We start from the raw sequence: 18,997 nt of genomic DNA on the forward strand, positions 1-18,997 counted from the left end.
GACATCTGATGGGAGGGCGTTCCACAGGGCAGGCGCCGCTACTGAGACGGCCCTCTGCCTGGTTCCCTGTAACCTCACTTCACACAGGGAGGGAACCGCCAGAAGGCCCTCGGCGCTGGACCTCCGGGCAGAACGATGAGGATGGAGACGCTCCTTCAGATATACCGGACCCAGGCCGTTTAGGGCTTTCAAGGTCAGCACCAACACTTTGAATTGTGCTCGGAAATGTACTGGGAGCCAATGTAGGTCTTTCAAGACCGGTGTTATGTGGTCTTGGCGGCCGCTCCCAGTCACCAGTCTAGCTGCTGCATTCTGGATTAATTGCAGTTTCCGAGTCACCTTCAAAGGTAGCCCCACGTAGAGCGCATTGCAGTAGTCCAAGTGAGAGATAACCAGAGCATGCACCACTCTGGCGAGACAGTCCGCGGGCAGATAGGGTCTCATCCTGCGTACCAGATGGAGCTGGTAGACAGCTGCCCTGGACACAGAACTGACCTGCTCCTCCATGGACAGCTGTGAGTCCAAAATGACTCCCAGGCTGCACACCTGGTCCTTCAGGGGCACAGTGACCCCATTCAGGACCAGAGAGTCCTACTCACCTGCCCGCCCCCTGTCCCCCAAAAACAGTACTTCTGTCTTGTCAGGATTCAACCTCAATCTGTTAGCCGCCATCCATCCTTCAACCATCCTCCATCCTCCGCCATCCATCCTCCAGTGTATGACAATTGCAGAGGGTTGGACTAGATGATTCTTGAGGGTTCCTCGCAACTGTACGGTTCTATGATTCCTGGCCATTGGGCATGATGGCTGGGGCTGATGGGAGCTGGAGGGTGGTGGTTGAAGGGTACTGATTCAGCTCTACCCTCTGCTGCTGGGACCTGACCCTGGGGGCTGCTCTCTCCCAACACAGGCGGGTTCTCCGAAAAGAATTACGAGTGGAGCTCGGAGGAGGAGGAGTCCGACGGGAAGGCCCGCCCGGTGCAGGTGCTCATCGTGAAGGATGACCACTCCTTTGAGCTGGACGAAGAGGCCCTCAACCGCATCTTGCTTTCGGAAGCCGTCCGAGACCGCGAGGTGGTGGCCGTCTCCGTGGCCGGGGCTTTCCGGAAGGGCAAGTCATTCCTGATGGACTTCATGCTGAGATACATGTACAACATGGTAGGTGGGCCTCACATGGCCTCGTTCAGAGTCTTCAGGGCCTCCCCACAAGGGCAGGACCAAATCAGCTTTTGGGATCTGTCCACTGCCCTCGCAATATTATATTATGGGCTGTCTCATGAATCCGCTGGATGAAATAGCGGAAGAACGTTGACTCAGGAGAGTGAGGAAAATTCTCAGGGGTGATTCACACCCTGGCCGGCACTTTCTTGATCTCCTGCCTTGGGCAGAAGATATAGAAGCAGGATTAGCTGTGCCAACAGGGTAAAGAACAGCTTCTATCCATGGGCTGTTAGGCTGCTGAATAAAAAGATAACAACAGGGCTTCACGGAACACAGGAACACAAACATCCTGTCTCCGTCACTTCCCACTATGTGGAGTCAAAACATACACTGTCATGTGAAAGACAACAATCCCATGACTGCAATCACGGAGCAGGAATTCTAATACCATGCCCTTGCCACTTGGGTGTTAAGCAGGGAAGGTGCTGTGAGGAGCAATGCCTGGCTCTCTCCTTTGGGCTAGGGGCCAGCTCCTTGTCCCAGAACTCACCTAAATGTCTGGCCAGTCCTAATGTCAAGGGGATCTGTCCAGTGTCCAGAATGCAACACAGCGCACTGTTCTGACAGCTCCGGGGACGCCCCAGACATTTGGCACCCTAAGCAGACACGTTGCCAAGATCTTGAGAGCTATTGATCTGTGTGTAGCCCCAGCTTCCCAGCCGTAATAGTAGAAAATAGTGTGTGTTTTCATTGTCATTGATTTATTTCCTTTACCCATCAATATCCACATGGCATCCTGGAACAATTTACTGTGCAATAAAAGCATGCTCAGAACAATTGTGCGCTTGAAGCGAGGCTGCTGGAACATTTGCATCTATTTAAGCCATTATAGGTATCTATAAAAACAATTTAAAGCAAGAAGAACAGGAACACACGTCTAAAAGCCATTCAAATGCAACAGAGACGCCAACAAGGATCTTTTCACCGTAAGGTCCCAGGACACGTTACAGCACTGTAAAGATGCAATATTAAATCCAATTAAAAGAATATGGTGGATCTGGTATGCTTCCTGCTTTTCCCAACTTTTCCACTGGAAAAGCCTCCAAAGTAAGCCCTATGGATTGTACTTGGGACAGCACTAACGTGGGGGGACGCGGGTGGCGCTGTGGGTTAAACCACAGAGCCTAGGACTTGCCGATTAGAAGGTCGGTGGTTCGAATCCCCGCAACGGGGTGAGTTCCCGTTGCTCGGTCCCTGCTCTGCCAACCTAGCAGTTCAAAAGCACCTCAAAGTGCAAGTAGATAAATAGGTACCACTCCGGCGGGAAGGTAAACGCCATTTCCATGCGCTGCTCTGGTTCGCCAAAAGCGGCTTAGTCATGCTGGCCACACGACCCGGAAGCTGTACGCCGGCTCCCTCGGCCAGTAACGCGAGATGAGTGCCGCAACCCCAGAGGCGGTCACGACTGGACCTAACAGTCAGGGGTCCCTTTACCTTTACCTTTTAAGGAAGGCATTTCTTATTTCTCCTTGAGCAGCGGGACATTCTCCCCAGTGCTCCCTCTAAATCTGTTCTGGGGTATCCTCTGCTCCCCAGAGCAGATCTGGGCTTGGTTCATGGGGAGGAGAGATCCCATTGCACTAACACTAATCCTTTTCCTAGTGCAAATTTCATGGAATAACGCCCCGTATGATGACACACACCCTGCAGTCCCTCTCCCTCACCCCTTCATGCAGGCTTGCATCGCTAGTGACACACACACCCTGGGCCAAAGCGACTCTCCAGCTATGCTTTGTGGCCTGTGCCAATTTCTTGACAGGTAGCAAAAATGGGAGATTAGTTTAGCCTCTAGGTAGGATACTAATAAGGGACGCGGGTGGCGCTGTGGGTTAAACCACAGAGCCTAGGGCTTGCTGATCAGAAGGTCGGAGGTTCAAATCCCCGCGATGGGGTGAGCTTCCGTTGCTCGGTCCCTGCTCCTGCCAACCTAGCAGTTCGAAAGCACCTCAAAGTGCAAGTAGATAAATAGGTACCACTCCGGCAGGAAGGTAAACGGCGTTTCCGTGCGCTGCTGTGGTTCACCAGAAGCGGCTTAGTCATGCTGGCAACATGACCCGGAAGCTGTACGCCGGCTCCCTCGTCCAGTAAAGCGAGATGAGCGCCGCAACCCCAGAGTCGGCCACGACTAGACCTAATGGTCAGGGGTCCCCTTTACCTTTAGGATACTAATCTCGATCTGATTTGGCCCGCCAGTTACGGGAACCAACAGAATCAACTACCGCTTGCCATCTCTCCACCTTGCAGGAGTTGGCAGACTGGGTTGGCGACTACAATGAGCCTCTGACGGGCTTTTCCTGGAGAGGCGGCTCGGAGCGGGAGACGACAGGCATCCAGATCTGGAGCGAAGTCTTCCTCGTGGACAAGCCCGACGGGAACAAGGTAGGCAGCTTCTTGGCGCTACTCTGCCCATGAGACCAGGGCCCTGCAGGATTTAACCTCCTTCCACAGGGCCTGTAAAACAGAGCTATTCCGCCCGGCTTTCAATTTGAACTTAGTCTGATCTTTTATTCCCCTTCCTTCCCCCCCTCCCCTTTTTATGAAGATTCCCCGCTCTGGGATCCCACAGCTAATTCTCCCCTGGTCTCCTCACTGGTCCAAGTAGGACTAATTTAGCCAGCTAGCCCTGGTGATCATCTAATGTTTATTGGATGGATTTCCCCCCTAAATTGATTTTTGAATTCTGAATTTATTGTTATTCACGTTTTATACTGTATTTTATGCTGTTTTTTGTTGCATCAATTAAGTGTTTTAAATTTGTTGTTAGCCACCCTGAGCCCGGTTTTCTGAACCGGGAAGGGCGGGGTATAAATAAAAAATTATTTATTATTATTATTATTATTATTATTACTATCGCCGTGCAGTCCTTTCGGCTGATCCGGTTGGTCTACCTCAGTGGTTCCTAAAGTGGGTGGTACCACCTCTTGTGGAGGAATAAAATTGCGAATTGTGGGGGAATTAAAATATATCTATCCTTGTGGACCCACATGTGTGAGTGAACAACAAACAAATTGGCTGGGTGCCTGGATTCAAAATGCAGGGCTAGCATACAGAGATCCCCCCATAGCAGAGTCTTAAACCAATAAAAGTTAAGCAGTAGTATAGCATTGGGAACATAGATTGTTAAATCTTTTTATCCTGTCAGCTGAACACAGCAGCTGACTCTTTCTGCCCCTCTTGCAATGTGCAGAGTACACACTGTTAAGTAAGTTTAAAATGCTTTACTTACAGATTCAAGGTCTGTCATGCATTGTTGCTTGCAGCAGCAAGGAAAGCACAGGCAACTGTACTATCTAGCAATACAACTCTGTGGTCCTTAACCCCTTCATGCACTAACTAGCAATCGTGCATAGTTATGTTTGACTGCACTCTCTCATGCAAATGACTCAGACTTTGGAAAGCTGGTAGCACTGGACCAAGTTCATCCATTTTGTTTAATCAATTAAACCACATAGTTTTGGATTTTGAAGAAATTTGCAATTAATTGTTATTGGTTTGGATTTTATTGTGTTATTATCTTCCTTAGTGAGTCATGCAAACTGATATTCTGCATAATGCTTTATTATTATTATTATTATTATTAAAAATAGATTACAAGCATAAGGTCCAAAACAAAACAGAACCAAAAAGACAAAGCAAAACAAAAACAAAACAAAAAAGAAAACAAAAAGAAAAATCACACCTACAAAGAAAACCATATCGTCATACCAATCGTTTCGTACATATACACATATTGACTTCCTTCCTTTGTTCTGAGACCTCATAATTTTTAATCTTTCTATATTGTTGTGTCTAGTGTAGATTACCTCTATCTTTTATACCTCTTGCACCATTTTTCAATTTCTTTAACCCTTACTCCAGAACAAGGTTTTTTCATATATTCTTTAACACGATCCCATGCTTTTACTAATTTTTGCTCCAGTTGTTCCCTTAAGAATGCTGTGAATATATATTCACAAAATTTGATTTGCCATTCTTTTATTGATGGGATTTTTTCCCCTTTCCAATTTTTTGCAATCCTGGCAGCTGTTGTCGCATAGAGGAATGCTTTCCTTTGATTGCCAGGAATATCGTTTGTGATTATACCCAAAAGGAATGCCTCTGGTTTTTTTACTAAAATATATTTTGAACATCTTTTTGATTTCTTCATATGTTTCATTCCAAAATGGTTTAATAGGCCGGCAGTGTATAATGCTTTTTATAGGGTAGGGTGGCGAGGGGCAGTGGGGATGAGATCATGGAAACAAGGAGGCAGTGGCCTGGAAAAGTTTGGGAACTGCTGCTGTAAATAAAGTGTGCTAATAAAGTGGCCCAGTATACCTGAAGGAGCGTCTCCACCCCCATCATTCTGCCTGGACGCTGAGGTCCACCACCAAGGGCCTTCTGGCGCTTCCCTCACTGCGAGAAGCCAAGTTACAGGGAACCAGGCAGAGGGCCTTCTCGGTGGTGGCGCCCGCCCTGTGGAACACCCTCCCACCAGATGTCAAAGAGAACAACTACTACCAGACTTTTAGAAGACATCTGAAGGCAGTCCTGTTCAGGGAAGTTTTTAATGTGTGACATTTTAGTGTATTTTTGGTCTCTGTGGAAGCCGCCCAGAGTGGCTGGGGAAGCCCAGCCAGATGGGCAGGGTACGAATAAATTATTATTATTATTATTATTATTATTATTATTATTATTATTATTATTATTACTACTACTACTACTATTATTATTTTTCCGTCTCCTGCAGGTGGCTGTGCTGCTGATGGACACCCAGGGGACCTTTGACAGCCAGTCAACCCTGCGAGATTCAGCCACCGTCTTTGCTCTTAGTACCATGATCAGCTCCATCCAGGTAACTGCGATGTTGGGAATGGGGGGGGGGAGTTGTTTGTGAAGACGGCATGAGCAGAGGATGTGCGGTGCTCTGTGTTCGACCAGCTGACCTTAGTAAGCAGGATGCAAACAGCCGCCAGCCCCCCTAAGCCCCAGCAAGGGACGCAAGCGGTCGTGATTTCTGCTCCGTCCTGCGTTTCTTGCAACCAGAGCTGTTTCTGCTCGGCTGCAGTTTGGTTTCTGCTAAAACCTGCCTGTATGGTCTCACAATCCACTGTGGCTGCAATGAACGTCATTCATTAGACAATCACATAAGGTAACTCAATTGCATTTCAGTGGAAGGGAATCCGTGCCCAAAAGAATGCAGAAAATAACGTAACTCTTTACGTAACGTTTGTGGACTTAAACAATGCTGGCGAGTACTGCTCATATTTGGTTGTGTGATTTCCCTTCCTGACTTTTGCTGAATTCGTGAATTGTGACAGTTTCCGCTCCTCTTCCCGTTTCCAGCAGAGTTCTTCAACGTCATTAGACCTGGCTAGTTAGCATAATTAATGGCACACTTGATTGTCTTGTAAACTGATTTCTAGGGGAAGGTTTGTAGTTCAGTGGGTAGAGCTGAGTTGGGGTGCCTCTCCTCACCCCTTCGGAAAAATCGCTGATTCTGGGGCAATAGGCACAAGATGACATGCAGGGGGGAGACACCCACCCACTCGCCATAGTGGGGTGGAATTCTGGCAACGAAAGAGAAGTCAGGGTTGCTTTCAGTCATTTTTACATGCTTGTGGGGTTGTTTTGCACCCAGGTGTACAATTTGTCCCAGAATGTTCAAGAAGACGACCTCCAGCACTTGCAGGTAATATCACTCTCTTCTCTCTCTCTCTCTCTCTCTCTCTCTCTCTCTCTCTCTCTCTCTCTCTCTCTCTCTCTCCCCCCCCCCCCTCTCTCCCTTCCCCATTTATGGTGTTTGGGTTTGGGCAGAAGTAGCACAGAATGGGCACTGAATGAACCTCACTGGGATATCTCTTATTTGTCTGTAGGAAAAGAGGTTTCTGGTCCTTGACTTGTTTCTAGGCTCCTTTAAAATAACACTCAAATTGGTTTTATTCTGCTACTGCTTTGTTTTAGTGGTTCTGCTCTTTTAAATGTGCTTTATTTATTGCTTAGATAGGCTTCTTCTGTTGCTTTTAGCTGTTCACTCCACCCACTTTCTCCATGCCATGTATGATTTCAGAAACTTTTATAATAAGATGTCACAAGACTCCTTGTTTTTACAGATTAAAAAGGTAAAGGTAAAGTAAACGGCGTTTCCGTGAGCTCTGGTTTCCGTCACGGTGTCTCATTGCGCCAGAAGCAGTTTAGTCCTGCCGGCCACATGACCTGGAAAGCCCCCTCGGCCGGAAAGTGGAGATGAGCGCCACACCCAATAGTCGATTCCAACTGGACTTAACTGTCAAGGCGTCCTTTACCTTTACAGATTAAAATTGTTGTTGTTGTTGTTTAGTCATTTAGTCGTGTCCGACTCTTCGTGACCCCCTGGATCAGAGCACGCCAGGCACTCCTGTCTTCCACTGCCTCCTGTAGTTTGGTCAAAATCAAGCTGGTAGCTTCGAGAACACTGTCCCACCACCTCATCCTCTGTCGTCCCCTTCTCCTTGTGCCCTCCATCTTTCCCAACATCAGGGTCTTTTCCAGGGAGTCTTCTCTTCTCATGAGGTGGCCAAAGTCTTGGAGCCTCAGCTTCAGGATCTGTCCTTCCAGTGAGCACTCAGGGCTGATTTCCTTCAGAATGGAGAGGTTTGATCTTCTTGCAGTCCATGGGACTCTCAAGAGTCTCCTCCAGCACCAGAATTCAAACGCATCAATTCTTTGGCGATCAGCCTTCTTGATGGTCCAGCTCTCACTTCCATACAACACTGCTGGGAAAACCATAGCTTAAACTACACGGACCTTTGTTGGCAAGGTGATGTCTCTGCTTTTTGAAATGCTGTCTAGGTTTTTCACTGCTTTTCTCCCAAGAAGCAGGCGTCTTTTAATTTCGTGGCTGCTGTCACCATCTGCAGTGATCATGGAGCCCAGATTAAAATATATAGTTCAAAAGAGGGTGGGCGCTCTTCCAATGACACAGCTTGTTATCCAGTGTTGGTCATACTTGGAGTAGACAGACCTTCTGAAATAAATGGGCGTTTGATTGCCGCTGGTCTGCTCTTGAGTATGACTTACTAGGAAATTACCTGCTGAACTTGCAATGATGAGAAGAATGTTTAACTCTGTCTGACCTTGGAAACAAGTGTTTTAGTGCAAAGGGCAGGATGAAATGAAGTTGCATGTGTGTAGAACAAGGTCTGGCGGCGCACCTGGACTTCCCTTCTGTGTGCCTCCTTGTTGTTGTTGTTTAGTCGTGTCCGATTCTTTGTGACCCCCTGGACCAGAGCACTCCAGGCACTCCTGTCTTCCACTGCCTCCCGCAGTTTGGTCAACTCATATTAGTAGCTTCAAGAACACTGTCCAACCATCTCATCCTCTGTCGTCCCCTTCTCCTTGTGCCCTCCTTCTTTCCCAACATCAGGGTCTTTTCCAGGGAGTCTTCTCTTCTCATGAGGTGGCCAAAGTCTTGGAGCCTCAGCTTCAGGATCTGTCCTTCCAGTGAGCACTCAGGGCTGATTTCCTTCAGAATGGAGAGGTTGGATCTTCTTGCAGCCCATGGGACTCTCAAGAGTCTCCTCCAGCACCAGTGTGCCTCCTACACACCTCTTAAATCTGCTCTGGGGCAAGCTGTATGGCGTGAGCAGACCACATCCCCCCACGCTTTCCCCTCTTTGTGCTATGTTGAATTTTACCCCCTTTCAACACAGCCCCTTCTCTGAAACATTCATCTCACTCGAATTCTTTATATACATATACTTTTCAAATTAATACATTGCATTAGTTTTACAGTCCATTTAACATTTCAAAATTTGAGTTCCTTCCCCCTCTTTCTGTGGTTCCTTAAATATCTTTTAATACCTTCTGCATATCCAAGTTCATTTACTTGCTCATTTAATTATCTACTGAAAATATATTCGCTTATAATACTGCAGGTTATTACAACAATCCTGCCAATGTTCTTATCTGTTTACAATTTATCTGTAAATATTCAATAAACCATTTCTATTCTTTTATATAAAAAAAGTTTGTTATCTTGATTTCTTAATCTTCCAGTAAGTTTTGCCATTTCTGCATATTCCATAAGTTTTTGTATCCATTCTTCTTTTACTGGGACCTTTGCTTCTTTACTGGTAGCATTCTTGCTGCTGTAGTAGCACACATGAATAAATTTCTACACAATTTAGGTAGTTCTGTCCCTATAATTCCCAAAAGAAAAGCTCATCTTTTTTGCCCTGGTATGCTTCTTATTTCAGCTCTTCACAGAATATGGGAGGCTGGCCATGGAGGAGACGTTCCTGAAACCCTTTCAGGTAAGGGGTGTGTGAAGGGAGCACCCCACTCCACCTGTTTTGCTGGGTGGCAGATGATCCCAAAGCCAGGCTCCAGCTCCCATCAGCCCCAGTTTGTGTGTCCAATTGCCCGGGAATATGGGAGCCGTAACCCAAAACCTCTGGAGGGCCACAGGTTGGAGGAGACCTTGATCGTGCAGTGGGCGGTATCTTTGGGAATGTTCAGGGAGGCAGGCGAGGATATATTGTTTATTAATATCCTTTCTAACTTGCATCAGCAAGTTCCTTTACTTACATTATATGTATTTTTATTAAAGATTTTCTTAGTTTATGAAAGTATGTGCAATCTCTCTCTCTCTCTCTCTCTTTTCTCCAAGTAACATTTTTTACAGATCAGTTTCATTTGTTGAGACATTAGGAAGAAAAAGGGGAAGGGGGTGTGGAAGATGGGTGGGAGTGGCGTCAGTTGGCGATGTTTCTATTTTACTTAATATATGTGGGGTTTGGTGTCAGCGTCGCTTGTGCAGGTTCTCTGCTGTTCACTTGTGTTCCTTTGGTGGTGAGAGAGGTTGAGGTTGGCCTAGGGCAGGGGTCTGCAACCCGTGGCTCCGGAGCCGCATGTGGCTCTTTTACACCTTTGCCGCGGCTCCGGGGCGGATACTAGCGAGGGGAGGAGGCGCATTGTGCGCCCCGACACTCCCCACTGTGGCGGGCGCTGTACTTGCTGTGACGTCACATGGGGGCGGTGCGTGCGTTAGTCACGCACCGTCTCGACATCACCTTCCCGCCCGCTGTCAGATCGCGGCTCCGGAGATATATTTGTTTTAAATGTCGCAATGGTTTTGCGGCTCCCAGGTTTTTTTTTCTTCGGAAACGGGTCCAAGTGGCTCTTTTTGTCTTAAAGGTTGCAGACCCCTGTCCTAGGGTGTGGTTGTTCGTTTGTGGTTGGCTGTGGTGGTCTTTGTTTTCGTGTGTGAGTGGGGTGTGTGTGTGTTTTGGATCAGGTTAGCCATATTGATTTGTATGCTGTTGGTGGATTTTTGTCATTGTCTTGTTGGTATGTGATAAAGGGGAGCAAGTTCCTTTACTTAGCAGAGTTTACATTCCCCTTTTAAACGCACAGCAGATAGCTGGTTGCAGGCTTGTTTAAGCCTCTCACTATTAGTTTCCTGGTAAGTTCCCTTTTATCCCTCTTAAAAGAATAAAGACGCCACAATCTTATTCATAAGTAACAAGAAGAAAGTTTACTCACAAATCATCAGTTCACAGTTGGATCCCTGAAGGCAGACTTAGTTACATAGTATACACATGCGGATCTATCCCATATGGGAATAATCCCAGCTAAAATCTAGCTAAAAAGCTGCTCCAACGATGGAGGAAGTCAAAGAGAGAGAGATGGCAGCATGCCTTTTCCCTTTTGTTACCTGGACAGGTAAGGTCACGCCCACCTCTAGTCACATGCAAAAGGAACTATGTCCCAGTCAGGAGGAAACAGGAAGTATTCGACTGGCTGGACCAAATGTGCTGGGGTGTTGATGCTGTGAGCCCCTCCGTGTTATGCTCAGGGTGGCGCTGTGGTCTAAACCACTGAGCCTCTTGGGGTTGCCGATTGGAAGGTTGGCGGCTCGAATCCCCGCAACAGAGTGAGCTCCCGTTGCTCTGTCCCAGCTCCTGCCAAACTGGCAGTTCGAAAGCACACCAGTGCAAGTAGATAAATAGGTACCACTGTGGCAGGAAGGTAAATAGCGTTTCTGTGCGCTCTGGTTTCCGTCTTCGTTTCCCATTGGGCCAAAAGCGGTATAGTGCTGCTGGCCACATGACCTAGAAAGCTGTCTGTGGACAGACGCCAGCTCCCTCAGCCTGAAAGCGAGATGAGCGCCGTAAACCCAGAGTCGCCTTTGACTTGACTTAACCGTCCAGGGGTGCTTTACCTGTAAAAAAGGTAAAGGGACCCCTGACCATTAGGTCCAGTCGTGGCCGACTCTGGGGTTGCGGCGCTCATCTCGCTTTACTGGCCGAGGGAGCTGGTGTACAGCTTCTGGGTCAAGTGGCCAGCATGACTAAGCCGCTTCTGGCGAACCAGAGCAGTGCCCGGAAACGCCGTTTACCTTCCCGCCAGAGTGGTACCTATTTATCTACTTGCACTTTGTCGTGCTTTCGAACTGCTAGGTTGGCAGGAGCAGGGACCGAGCAACGGGAGCTCACCCCATCACGGGGATTTGAACCGCTGACCTTCTGATCGGCAAGTCCCAGGCTCTGTGGTTTAACCCACATCGCCACCCCCTTTACCTTTATATGTGTGTAACTAAAGCCATATACCCAAAAGACAGCACAGTCTCCACTCATTCCAAGGAAACCAAACCTGGGGAAGCACATGGACCCCCCAGAGTCCTTCAGTGTTCAGAGATTGGGGTGGCATATTCAGTGTTTTGTTGGGGACAGAGCTTGGCTGTGTAGTTGGGGCGGCTTATTTCCCTTTGCACACGAGTAATTCTCTTTGTCCCTTTTGCAGTCTCTCATATTCCTTGTTCGCGACTGGAGCTTTCCCTACGAGTTTTCCTACGGAGCAGATGGTGGAGCTAGATTTTTGGAAAAGCGCCTCAAGGTTGGTCTTAACGCTTTTGTTTTCTCCTCCTATTTTTTTTTTTTTTAATGCTCAACAATTTAAATCGCATGAAGTAGTAAAAAAAATAACGAGCAAATTAAAGTGGGAAGTGGAACAAACCACACTTTGCAACTAACTGTTGCTAAAAGGCAGTACCTGGTGAATTGCAGGTGTGTCATGTGACTCAGCTGGGCAGTCAGGTGACGATGAATGGAGCATCCTTGTGTGGGAGCCTTTGGATGTGGGTGGGGCGGGGCCTGGATAAGAGATACAAAAAGGGGACCACCCCCATTTTGAAAGCTGCATTCTCAGCCAGTTTGGAGAAGGAGGCGGTAGCATTTCCTTGTGCCTTTAGGCAGGGCTGTCTTAAGCATAACCGGCGCCGTGGTGCAAATATCTCTCCAACGCCCCCACCCCCCGTTTCCCAGAGTTGTCAACCTTTTTTAAGGGGGGGGGACACTTCGGTCCGGCTCATTTATATCGCGTGGTCTGACTCACACACTCGGCGCTGCACGTAAGTAAGAGGCACCCGGATCACAGCCCAGATGGCCTCCTGCGAAGCCTCCCTCTAAATGCCCGGTGCCCCTTACCTGTCTGTGCCACAGTGTTAACGGAGAAATCTGAGGGCTCCCTTGGACAAAAAACAAGGACACCAGCCAGGAATACCAAAGCAAAACAGCAGCCAGTAGGCTTGGTCTTTATTGAAGACAGTCGCAACAGGACTCCCACCTGCCACAAGTTGGAACAAGATGGAAGCCCCCAACAAAAGAGCCCCCAAACTTTTATTAGCCGCTAATCCCCATGTTACACCCCCCAAACTACATCACTCATACATCACAGTTACATCATGAAAGGGGAGGTCTGGTGGCAGGAATCTGAGCATCCTGGACCCTGCCCCATGGTTCCCCTTGCCCTCCACCAAACACCCATCAAGTGTAATAAAAGAGATATTTACATTTCCCTGTTTCCCAGCCAAGTGAATCACACCCTTTTGTCTTCATCTGGGCTTGTTATTTCTGGAATGGCTACCTGTCTGGCACTCAGGTATCAGGGTGCCAGGGATGATCACTCGGGCAGAGGGGCTGCTGAGTAGCTGAGCTCAAGTGTCTATATGAATTTCTAAAGTTTTCCCAGTGAGCCAGTACATAGATACTTTTATCAGTGAATTCTTACATTTGGTATCGTGCAGCAAAGGCCCTTTGAATAGATAGGAAGAAACTGTGATGAAGTGTTTTGTGGGGACAAATCACAAAAGTCACAAAAGCGATTGTGCTGGTTTTGGTAGTGGGCTGCATGTGCATGATATCTGCTGGAGGGGCAACCCCCCCCAACCTGTACATAAATTCCTGCAACAACAGGAGGGACAGCAAGCAGATCAGGTGGCTGGCCGGCTGTGCCATCCTCGCTGGGCACCGGAATCGCACAGGGTGCTTCCCTGCTCCGCTCACAGACTCCGCAGGGAGGTGCGCAGGCAGCGATGCAGCCAGAGAGGGGTGCCCCATCGCTGCCCCTGATCGTGCCCATCAGGCACCCAGGCAGCCCTGGTGGGAGGAGCTTCCCTGAGGGGCTTCCCTGAGCCGGATGCAGTGTGCTCCGATGGGTGGCTGAGAGGAGGGGAGTGGGCTGCCCCAGAGCGGGGAAGGGAGCGCGCCCTGACTCTCCTTCCCGGACACTCAGCCTGCGGTACCATCCAAAATCTGGCACCCTGGCGTCCCCGCGCCACTTAGGTCTATACGTAAGATGGCCCTGCCTTTAGGCCAGAGGTTGGGAACCTTTCTATCTGACCTGAGGCCATTTTGGCAGAGCTCCTCCACTCCAAAGGAGCAAGGTTGTCGACTGTAGAACGGGCTCCCTTTGGAGTTTTTTCACAGATGGCCACCGGCCAGGACTTCTTTAGCTGTGATTCCTGCTTGCAGATGGCCCTTGGGGGTCCTTTTCCAGCTCTACAATTCTATGACTTCCCAATCTGTTGGTCCCCCTCAAAAGAGCGGCTTCACTAATCCGCCCGCCCACTTGCTCTCAGGTCTCGGGGAACCAGCACGAAGAGCTTCAGAACGTCCGGAAACACATCCATTCTTGCTTCACCAACATCTCCTGTTTCCTCTTACCTCACCCGGGCTTGAAAGTGGCCACCAACCCAAACTTCGACGGGAAACTCAAAGGTGGGTTCCTTTCCAGGTTTCATTTCTCCGATTGCCTCCTGTGTGCCAGGTCTCTCTCCCGCCTACATCCCCATCAGATACAGGTTCCTTGCACTTTGACTCCTGATAGCTCTTGCAAACTCCTCTCTTTCTGTCAGGGCACCTGCAAGCTTATGCTCTAAACTGGCCTTTCCCAACCCCATGTCTCCAGTTTTGGACTACAAGGCCATGAGGCTCTGACCTGCTGGCCTGATCCATTTCCTCATCCGTGATTTATTTTATTCAAATGTATTTGTATCCCTCCCTTCACTGTAAGACCCCAAGCTGTATCTCAAACACAATCGAAGCAACCCTTCCAGAACCGACGAGAAAAGTTAAAACATAATCAAATCAAATCCTACAATTTTTAGCAGTAACCAACCTCTCATCTGCAAGGGACGCGAGTGGCGCTGTGGTCTAAACCACAGAGCCTCTTGAGCTTGCCGACCAGAAGGTCAGCAGTTCAAATCCCCGCGACGGGGTGAGCTCCCGTTGCTCAGTCCCTGCTCCTGCCAAGCTAGAAGTTCGAAAGCACGTCAAAGTGCAAGTAGATAAATAGGTACCGCTACGGCGGGAAGGTAAATGGCGTTTCCGTGAGCTGCTCTGGTTCACCAGAAGCGGCTTAGTCATGCTGGCCACATGCTGTACGCCGGCTCCCTCGGCCAATAAAGCAAGATGAGTGCTGCAACCCCAGAGTCGTCCAGGACTGGACCTAACAGTCAGGGGTCCCTTTACCTTTACCTTTAACCTCTCAACTATGGTAGTTCTCTGCCTGGTGCTCAAATGACGAAAGCATCAAAACCAGACATGCGCCTGCCACTTGTTCTTCTTTTTCCTCTTCTTCTTCTTAATTTATCACAAACAGATGGAAAAACTGATGCATAATCTTAGAAACAATAAGAGAACCATAAGTAGCACATATTCCGTGTAAAAAAAACAAATCACAGAGATGCACTTACGTATAGCCAAGTTTTTAAGATGAGTCCATATAGCACAACCACAACCAGGCGTGCATCATCATTATATATTAAAAATAGTCATTAAACTTGTATACCACCCTTCATCCAAAGATCTCAGGGCAGTTCACAGCATAAAAATACAGAATAAAAACACAAAATGGGACGAGTACTTGCATGGCTGCCCTAGCGGCTGGGGCAACCCAGTCAGATTCGCGTGGGGCAAATAATAAAATTGTTGTCGTTGTTAAAATAAAAAATGGAGACTAGTCTGTCTCCGTCTCCATCAAAACCGCCTGATTTGGCTTTGCCCCTAGACTACACTTCTAACTAGACAATCCGATAAAGAAATCAATGTTTCCTACATTAGCGAACCATGTCTTCCACATAGGAACTTTTGACAATTTCCAGGACCAGGCTATTATCCACCTGGCTGCTGATACAGTGGTACCTCGGGTTAAGTACTTAATTCGTTCTGGAGGTCTGTTCTTAACCTGAAACTGTTCTTAACCTGAAGCACCACTTTAGCTAATGGAGCCTCCTGCTGCCGCCGCGCTGCCAGAGCACGATTTCTGTTCTCATCCTGAAGCAAAGTTCTTAACCCGAGGTATTATTTCTGGCTTAGTGGAGTCTGTAACCTGAAGTGTATGTAACCTGAAGTGTATGTAACCCCAGGTATCACTGTAGTAACATAAGCACTAGATTCTTTATAAGCAGTAGGACTGACGCCATTCTCAATGAGTTTGACATCATCCGCTTGCTTGCGAGGACTGCTTTTTCCACTGACTCGCCTTCCCCCCCACAGAAATAGACGAGGACTTCATCAAGAACCTGAAGGTGCTGATCCCTTGGCTGCTCAGCCCCAAGAGCCTGGACGTCAAGGAGATCAACGGCAACCAGATCACCTGCCGAGGCCTTGTGGAATATTTCAAGGTGAGCATCAAGGTGTCAGGAGGCTGACTCAGGAGCTCCATTCTTGCTGGGCCGTCTTGGGCAGGACGCCTCCTTCCTCTTCGGCCTCATGAAGAGGGCGTCCTTTGTAAAAAGCTCAAGGGCGGGGCCTTTTTCTTCGTAGCACCTGTGCTGGGAGGTCATACAGCAGCGAGTGGGGAACCTTCTGCTCTCTGATGGGAGTTGGACTCCAACTCCCATCTGCCCCTGCCAGCATGGCCAGTTGCCAGGGATGATGGGAGTTGTAGTCTAGCACCCCTGGACCTTGGTGGCTTAGAAGAGCTTAGAAGAGCTAAAATGTCAAAGCCAGCACCTAGAATAATAATAATAATATTAATTTATTATTTATACCCCGCCCATCTGGCAGGGTTTCCCCAGCCACTCTGGGCGGTTTCCAACAGAATATTAAAATACAATAGTCTATTAAACATTAAAAGCTTCCCTAAACAGGGCTGCCTTCAGATGTCTTCTAAAAGTCTGGTAGTTGTTGTTCTCTTTGACATCTGATGGGAGGGCGTTCCACAGGGCGGGCGCCACTACCGAGAAGGCCCTCTGCCTGGTTGCCTGTAACCTCACTTCTTGCAGGGAGGGAACCGCCAGAAGGCCCTTGGAGCTGGACCTCAGTGTCCAGGCAGAACGATGGGGGTGGAGACGCTCCTTCAGGTATACTGGACCGAGGCCGTTTAGAACTTTAAAGGTCAGCACCAACACTTTGAATTGTGCTCGGAAACGTACTGGAAGCCAGTGTAGGTCTTTCAAGACCGGGGTTATGTGGTCTTGGCGGCCGTTCCCAGTCCCCAGTCCCCAGTCTAGCTGCCGCATTCTGGATTAGTTGTAGTTTCCGGGTCACCTTCAAAGGTAGCCCCACGTAGAGCGCATTGCAGTAGTCCAAGCGAGAGATAACCAGAGCCTGCACCACTCTGGCAAGACAGTCTGCTGGCAGGTAGGGTCTCATCCTGCATAGCAGGTGGAGCTGGTAGACAGCTGCCCTGGACACAGAATTGACCTTCACCTCCATGGACAGCTGTGAGTCCAGAAGCATACAGGAAGGCACTGAAGCCAACAAGCCAGGACTGCATTACAGACCTTTGTGGACTTTTCTGTGCATGCATAAACTCAGCCTGTCCTGTCTTCTTGTCTTGTTTTCTTCCCAGGCCTATATAAAGATCTACCAAGGAGAGGAGTTGCCTCACCCCAAATCGATGCTGCAGGTAAGTCACACGGCACTGATTACAGTTATTAAACAAACGGAGGTGTATTTATTTTTACTCACATTGCACGACTTGGATTGTTCTCTCCACGGTGGGTTAGGGTCCTCCTGACTGGTGGGGTTGGTTGGGGTTTTTTATAGGTGCCATCTGCAACACACAACTGATGCAATAGCTGTGCACTAGAGACGTGGGTGGTGCTGTGGGTTAAACCACAGAGCCTAGGACTTCCTGATCAGAAGTTCGGTGGTTTGAATCCCTGCGAAGGGGTGAGCTCCCGTTGCTCAGTCCCTGCTCCTGCCAACCTAGCAGTTCGAAAGCACGTCAAAGTGCAAGTAGATAAATAGGTACCACTCTGGCGGGAAGGTAAACGGCGTTTCCGTGCGCTGCTCTGGTTCGCCAGAAGCGGCTTAGTCATGCTGGCCACATGACCCGAAAGCTGTACGCCGGCTCCCTCGGCCAATAGAGCGAGATGAGCGCCGCAACCCCAGAGTCGGCCACGACTGGACCTAATGGTCAGGGGTACATTTACCTTTACCTAGAGATGCATTTGTGCTAAATGGTCCACATGTCATCCTGTTGTAAGCCAAAAACAGCTTCTCTTCTGAGTTACGCCAATGAAACTCAGAGACAAGAGGAGTTAGGAGTCCATTGTTGTTTATTGCAAAGCAATAGGTTACAGTCAAATCTTTTAGCAAAACTGCAACCCCGCCCAAGGGTCTGGGCAGGGGTATTTATAAGTTCCAAACAAAGCATTTCAATTTCCACCAATCATATACATCATTACCTCATTTTATGTTTAATACACATGCACAATAAGCATTGCTGACTAAGCTTTGATATTCACTGTGATCAGTTACATTGTGTTAGTGTGTTGAGAACCCGTGTTACGTGTAGCCATTTGCACCATGTTTATGAACTGTATTTTCGTGATTTACGTATTAACTGTCCTTCTGCCCCAGTGGGGGACAGCAACTTGCAAAATCACCAGTTTCTTAAAGCAACAATTTACCATAACTTCTCTATTAGAAGCATATTCAAGGATTTATAGGGGTTCACACTATCACATTCATTATGGCCCTTTGGGCCACTACCACAATTCCACTTTCTTCATTGTTTTGCAATGCTTCCTCGGGCTTCATTGCTCCGGGGTGTGTGTGGGTGTGTGGGTGTGTGCATGCGCGCACGCGCTAGAGTGCTGCAGCAGTGCAGCAAAAGCAAAAAACCAAAACAGAAGTGGGACAAAAATTAAACTGGGACATTTGAGGTATACCAAGTTACAAGATTTCAGCAGGAAGCTACAGGATGTGTGCAAATTGGAAGTGTAGCGGAATGTCTTCCATGCAGTGTGTTGTAACTGCCCTGAGGCCATTGTGAGCACAACTGATTGTGGATGCGCAATGGAAAGGGTGTTTGGAGGAGCCCTTAAAAGATGCTCTTCCCCACTCCCTCGGTGCAATTTTTTCCTTGGGCCCAGTGACCCTTTTCCCTCCTCCTTGTGGTGTCAGTGTGGTGTAGTGGTTAAGAGCGATGGACTCGTAATCTGGGGAACCAGGTTCGCGTCTCCGCTCCTCCACCTGCAGCTGCTGGGTGACCTTGGGCCAGTCACACTTCTTTGAAGTCT

At 48.4% G+C, this 18,997-nt stretch overlaps 1 protein-coding gene across 4 annotated transcripts in view; it reads left to right on the top strand.

Moving 5' to 3' along the window:
- ATL1 (atlastin GTPase 1) overlaps positions 1-18,997 on the top strand; it is a 36,995-nt gene that overhangs the window by 8,304 nt on the left and 9,694 nt on the right. For all 4 annotated transcript variants that reach the window (XM_028721032.2, XM_077934747.1, XM_077934797.1 and 1 more), the window contains exons 2-10: positions 911-1,158; positions 3,466-3,600; positions 5,951-6,055; positions 6,842-6,892; positions 9,438-9,494; positions 11,986-12,078; positions 14,102-14,240; positions 16,020-16,147; positions 17,320-17,376. In XM_028721032.2, coding sequence (XP_028576865.2) covers positions 911-1,158; positions 3,466-3,600; positions 5,951-6,055; positions 6,842-6,892; positions 9,438-9,494; positions 11,986-12,078; positions 14,102-14,240; positions 16,020-16,147; positions 17,320-17,376 — 1,013 coding nt within the window. The remainder of the gene's footprint in view (positions 1-910; positions 1,159-3,465; positions 3,601-5,950; positions 6,056-6,841; positions 6,893-9,437; positions 9,495-11,985; positions 12,079-14,101; positions 14,241-16,019; positions 16,148-17,319; positions 17,377-18,997) is intronic.

This window comes from Podarcis muralis, chromosome 1 (genome assembly GCF_964188315.1).
Source record: "Podarcis muralis chromosome 1, rPodMur119.hap1.1, whole genome shotgun sequence".
Lineage (NCBI taxonomy): Eukaryota > Metazoa > Chordata > Lepidosauria > Squamata > Lacertidae > Podarcis > Podarcis muralis.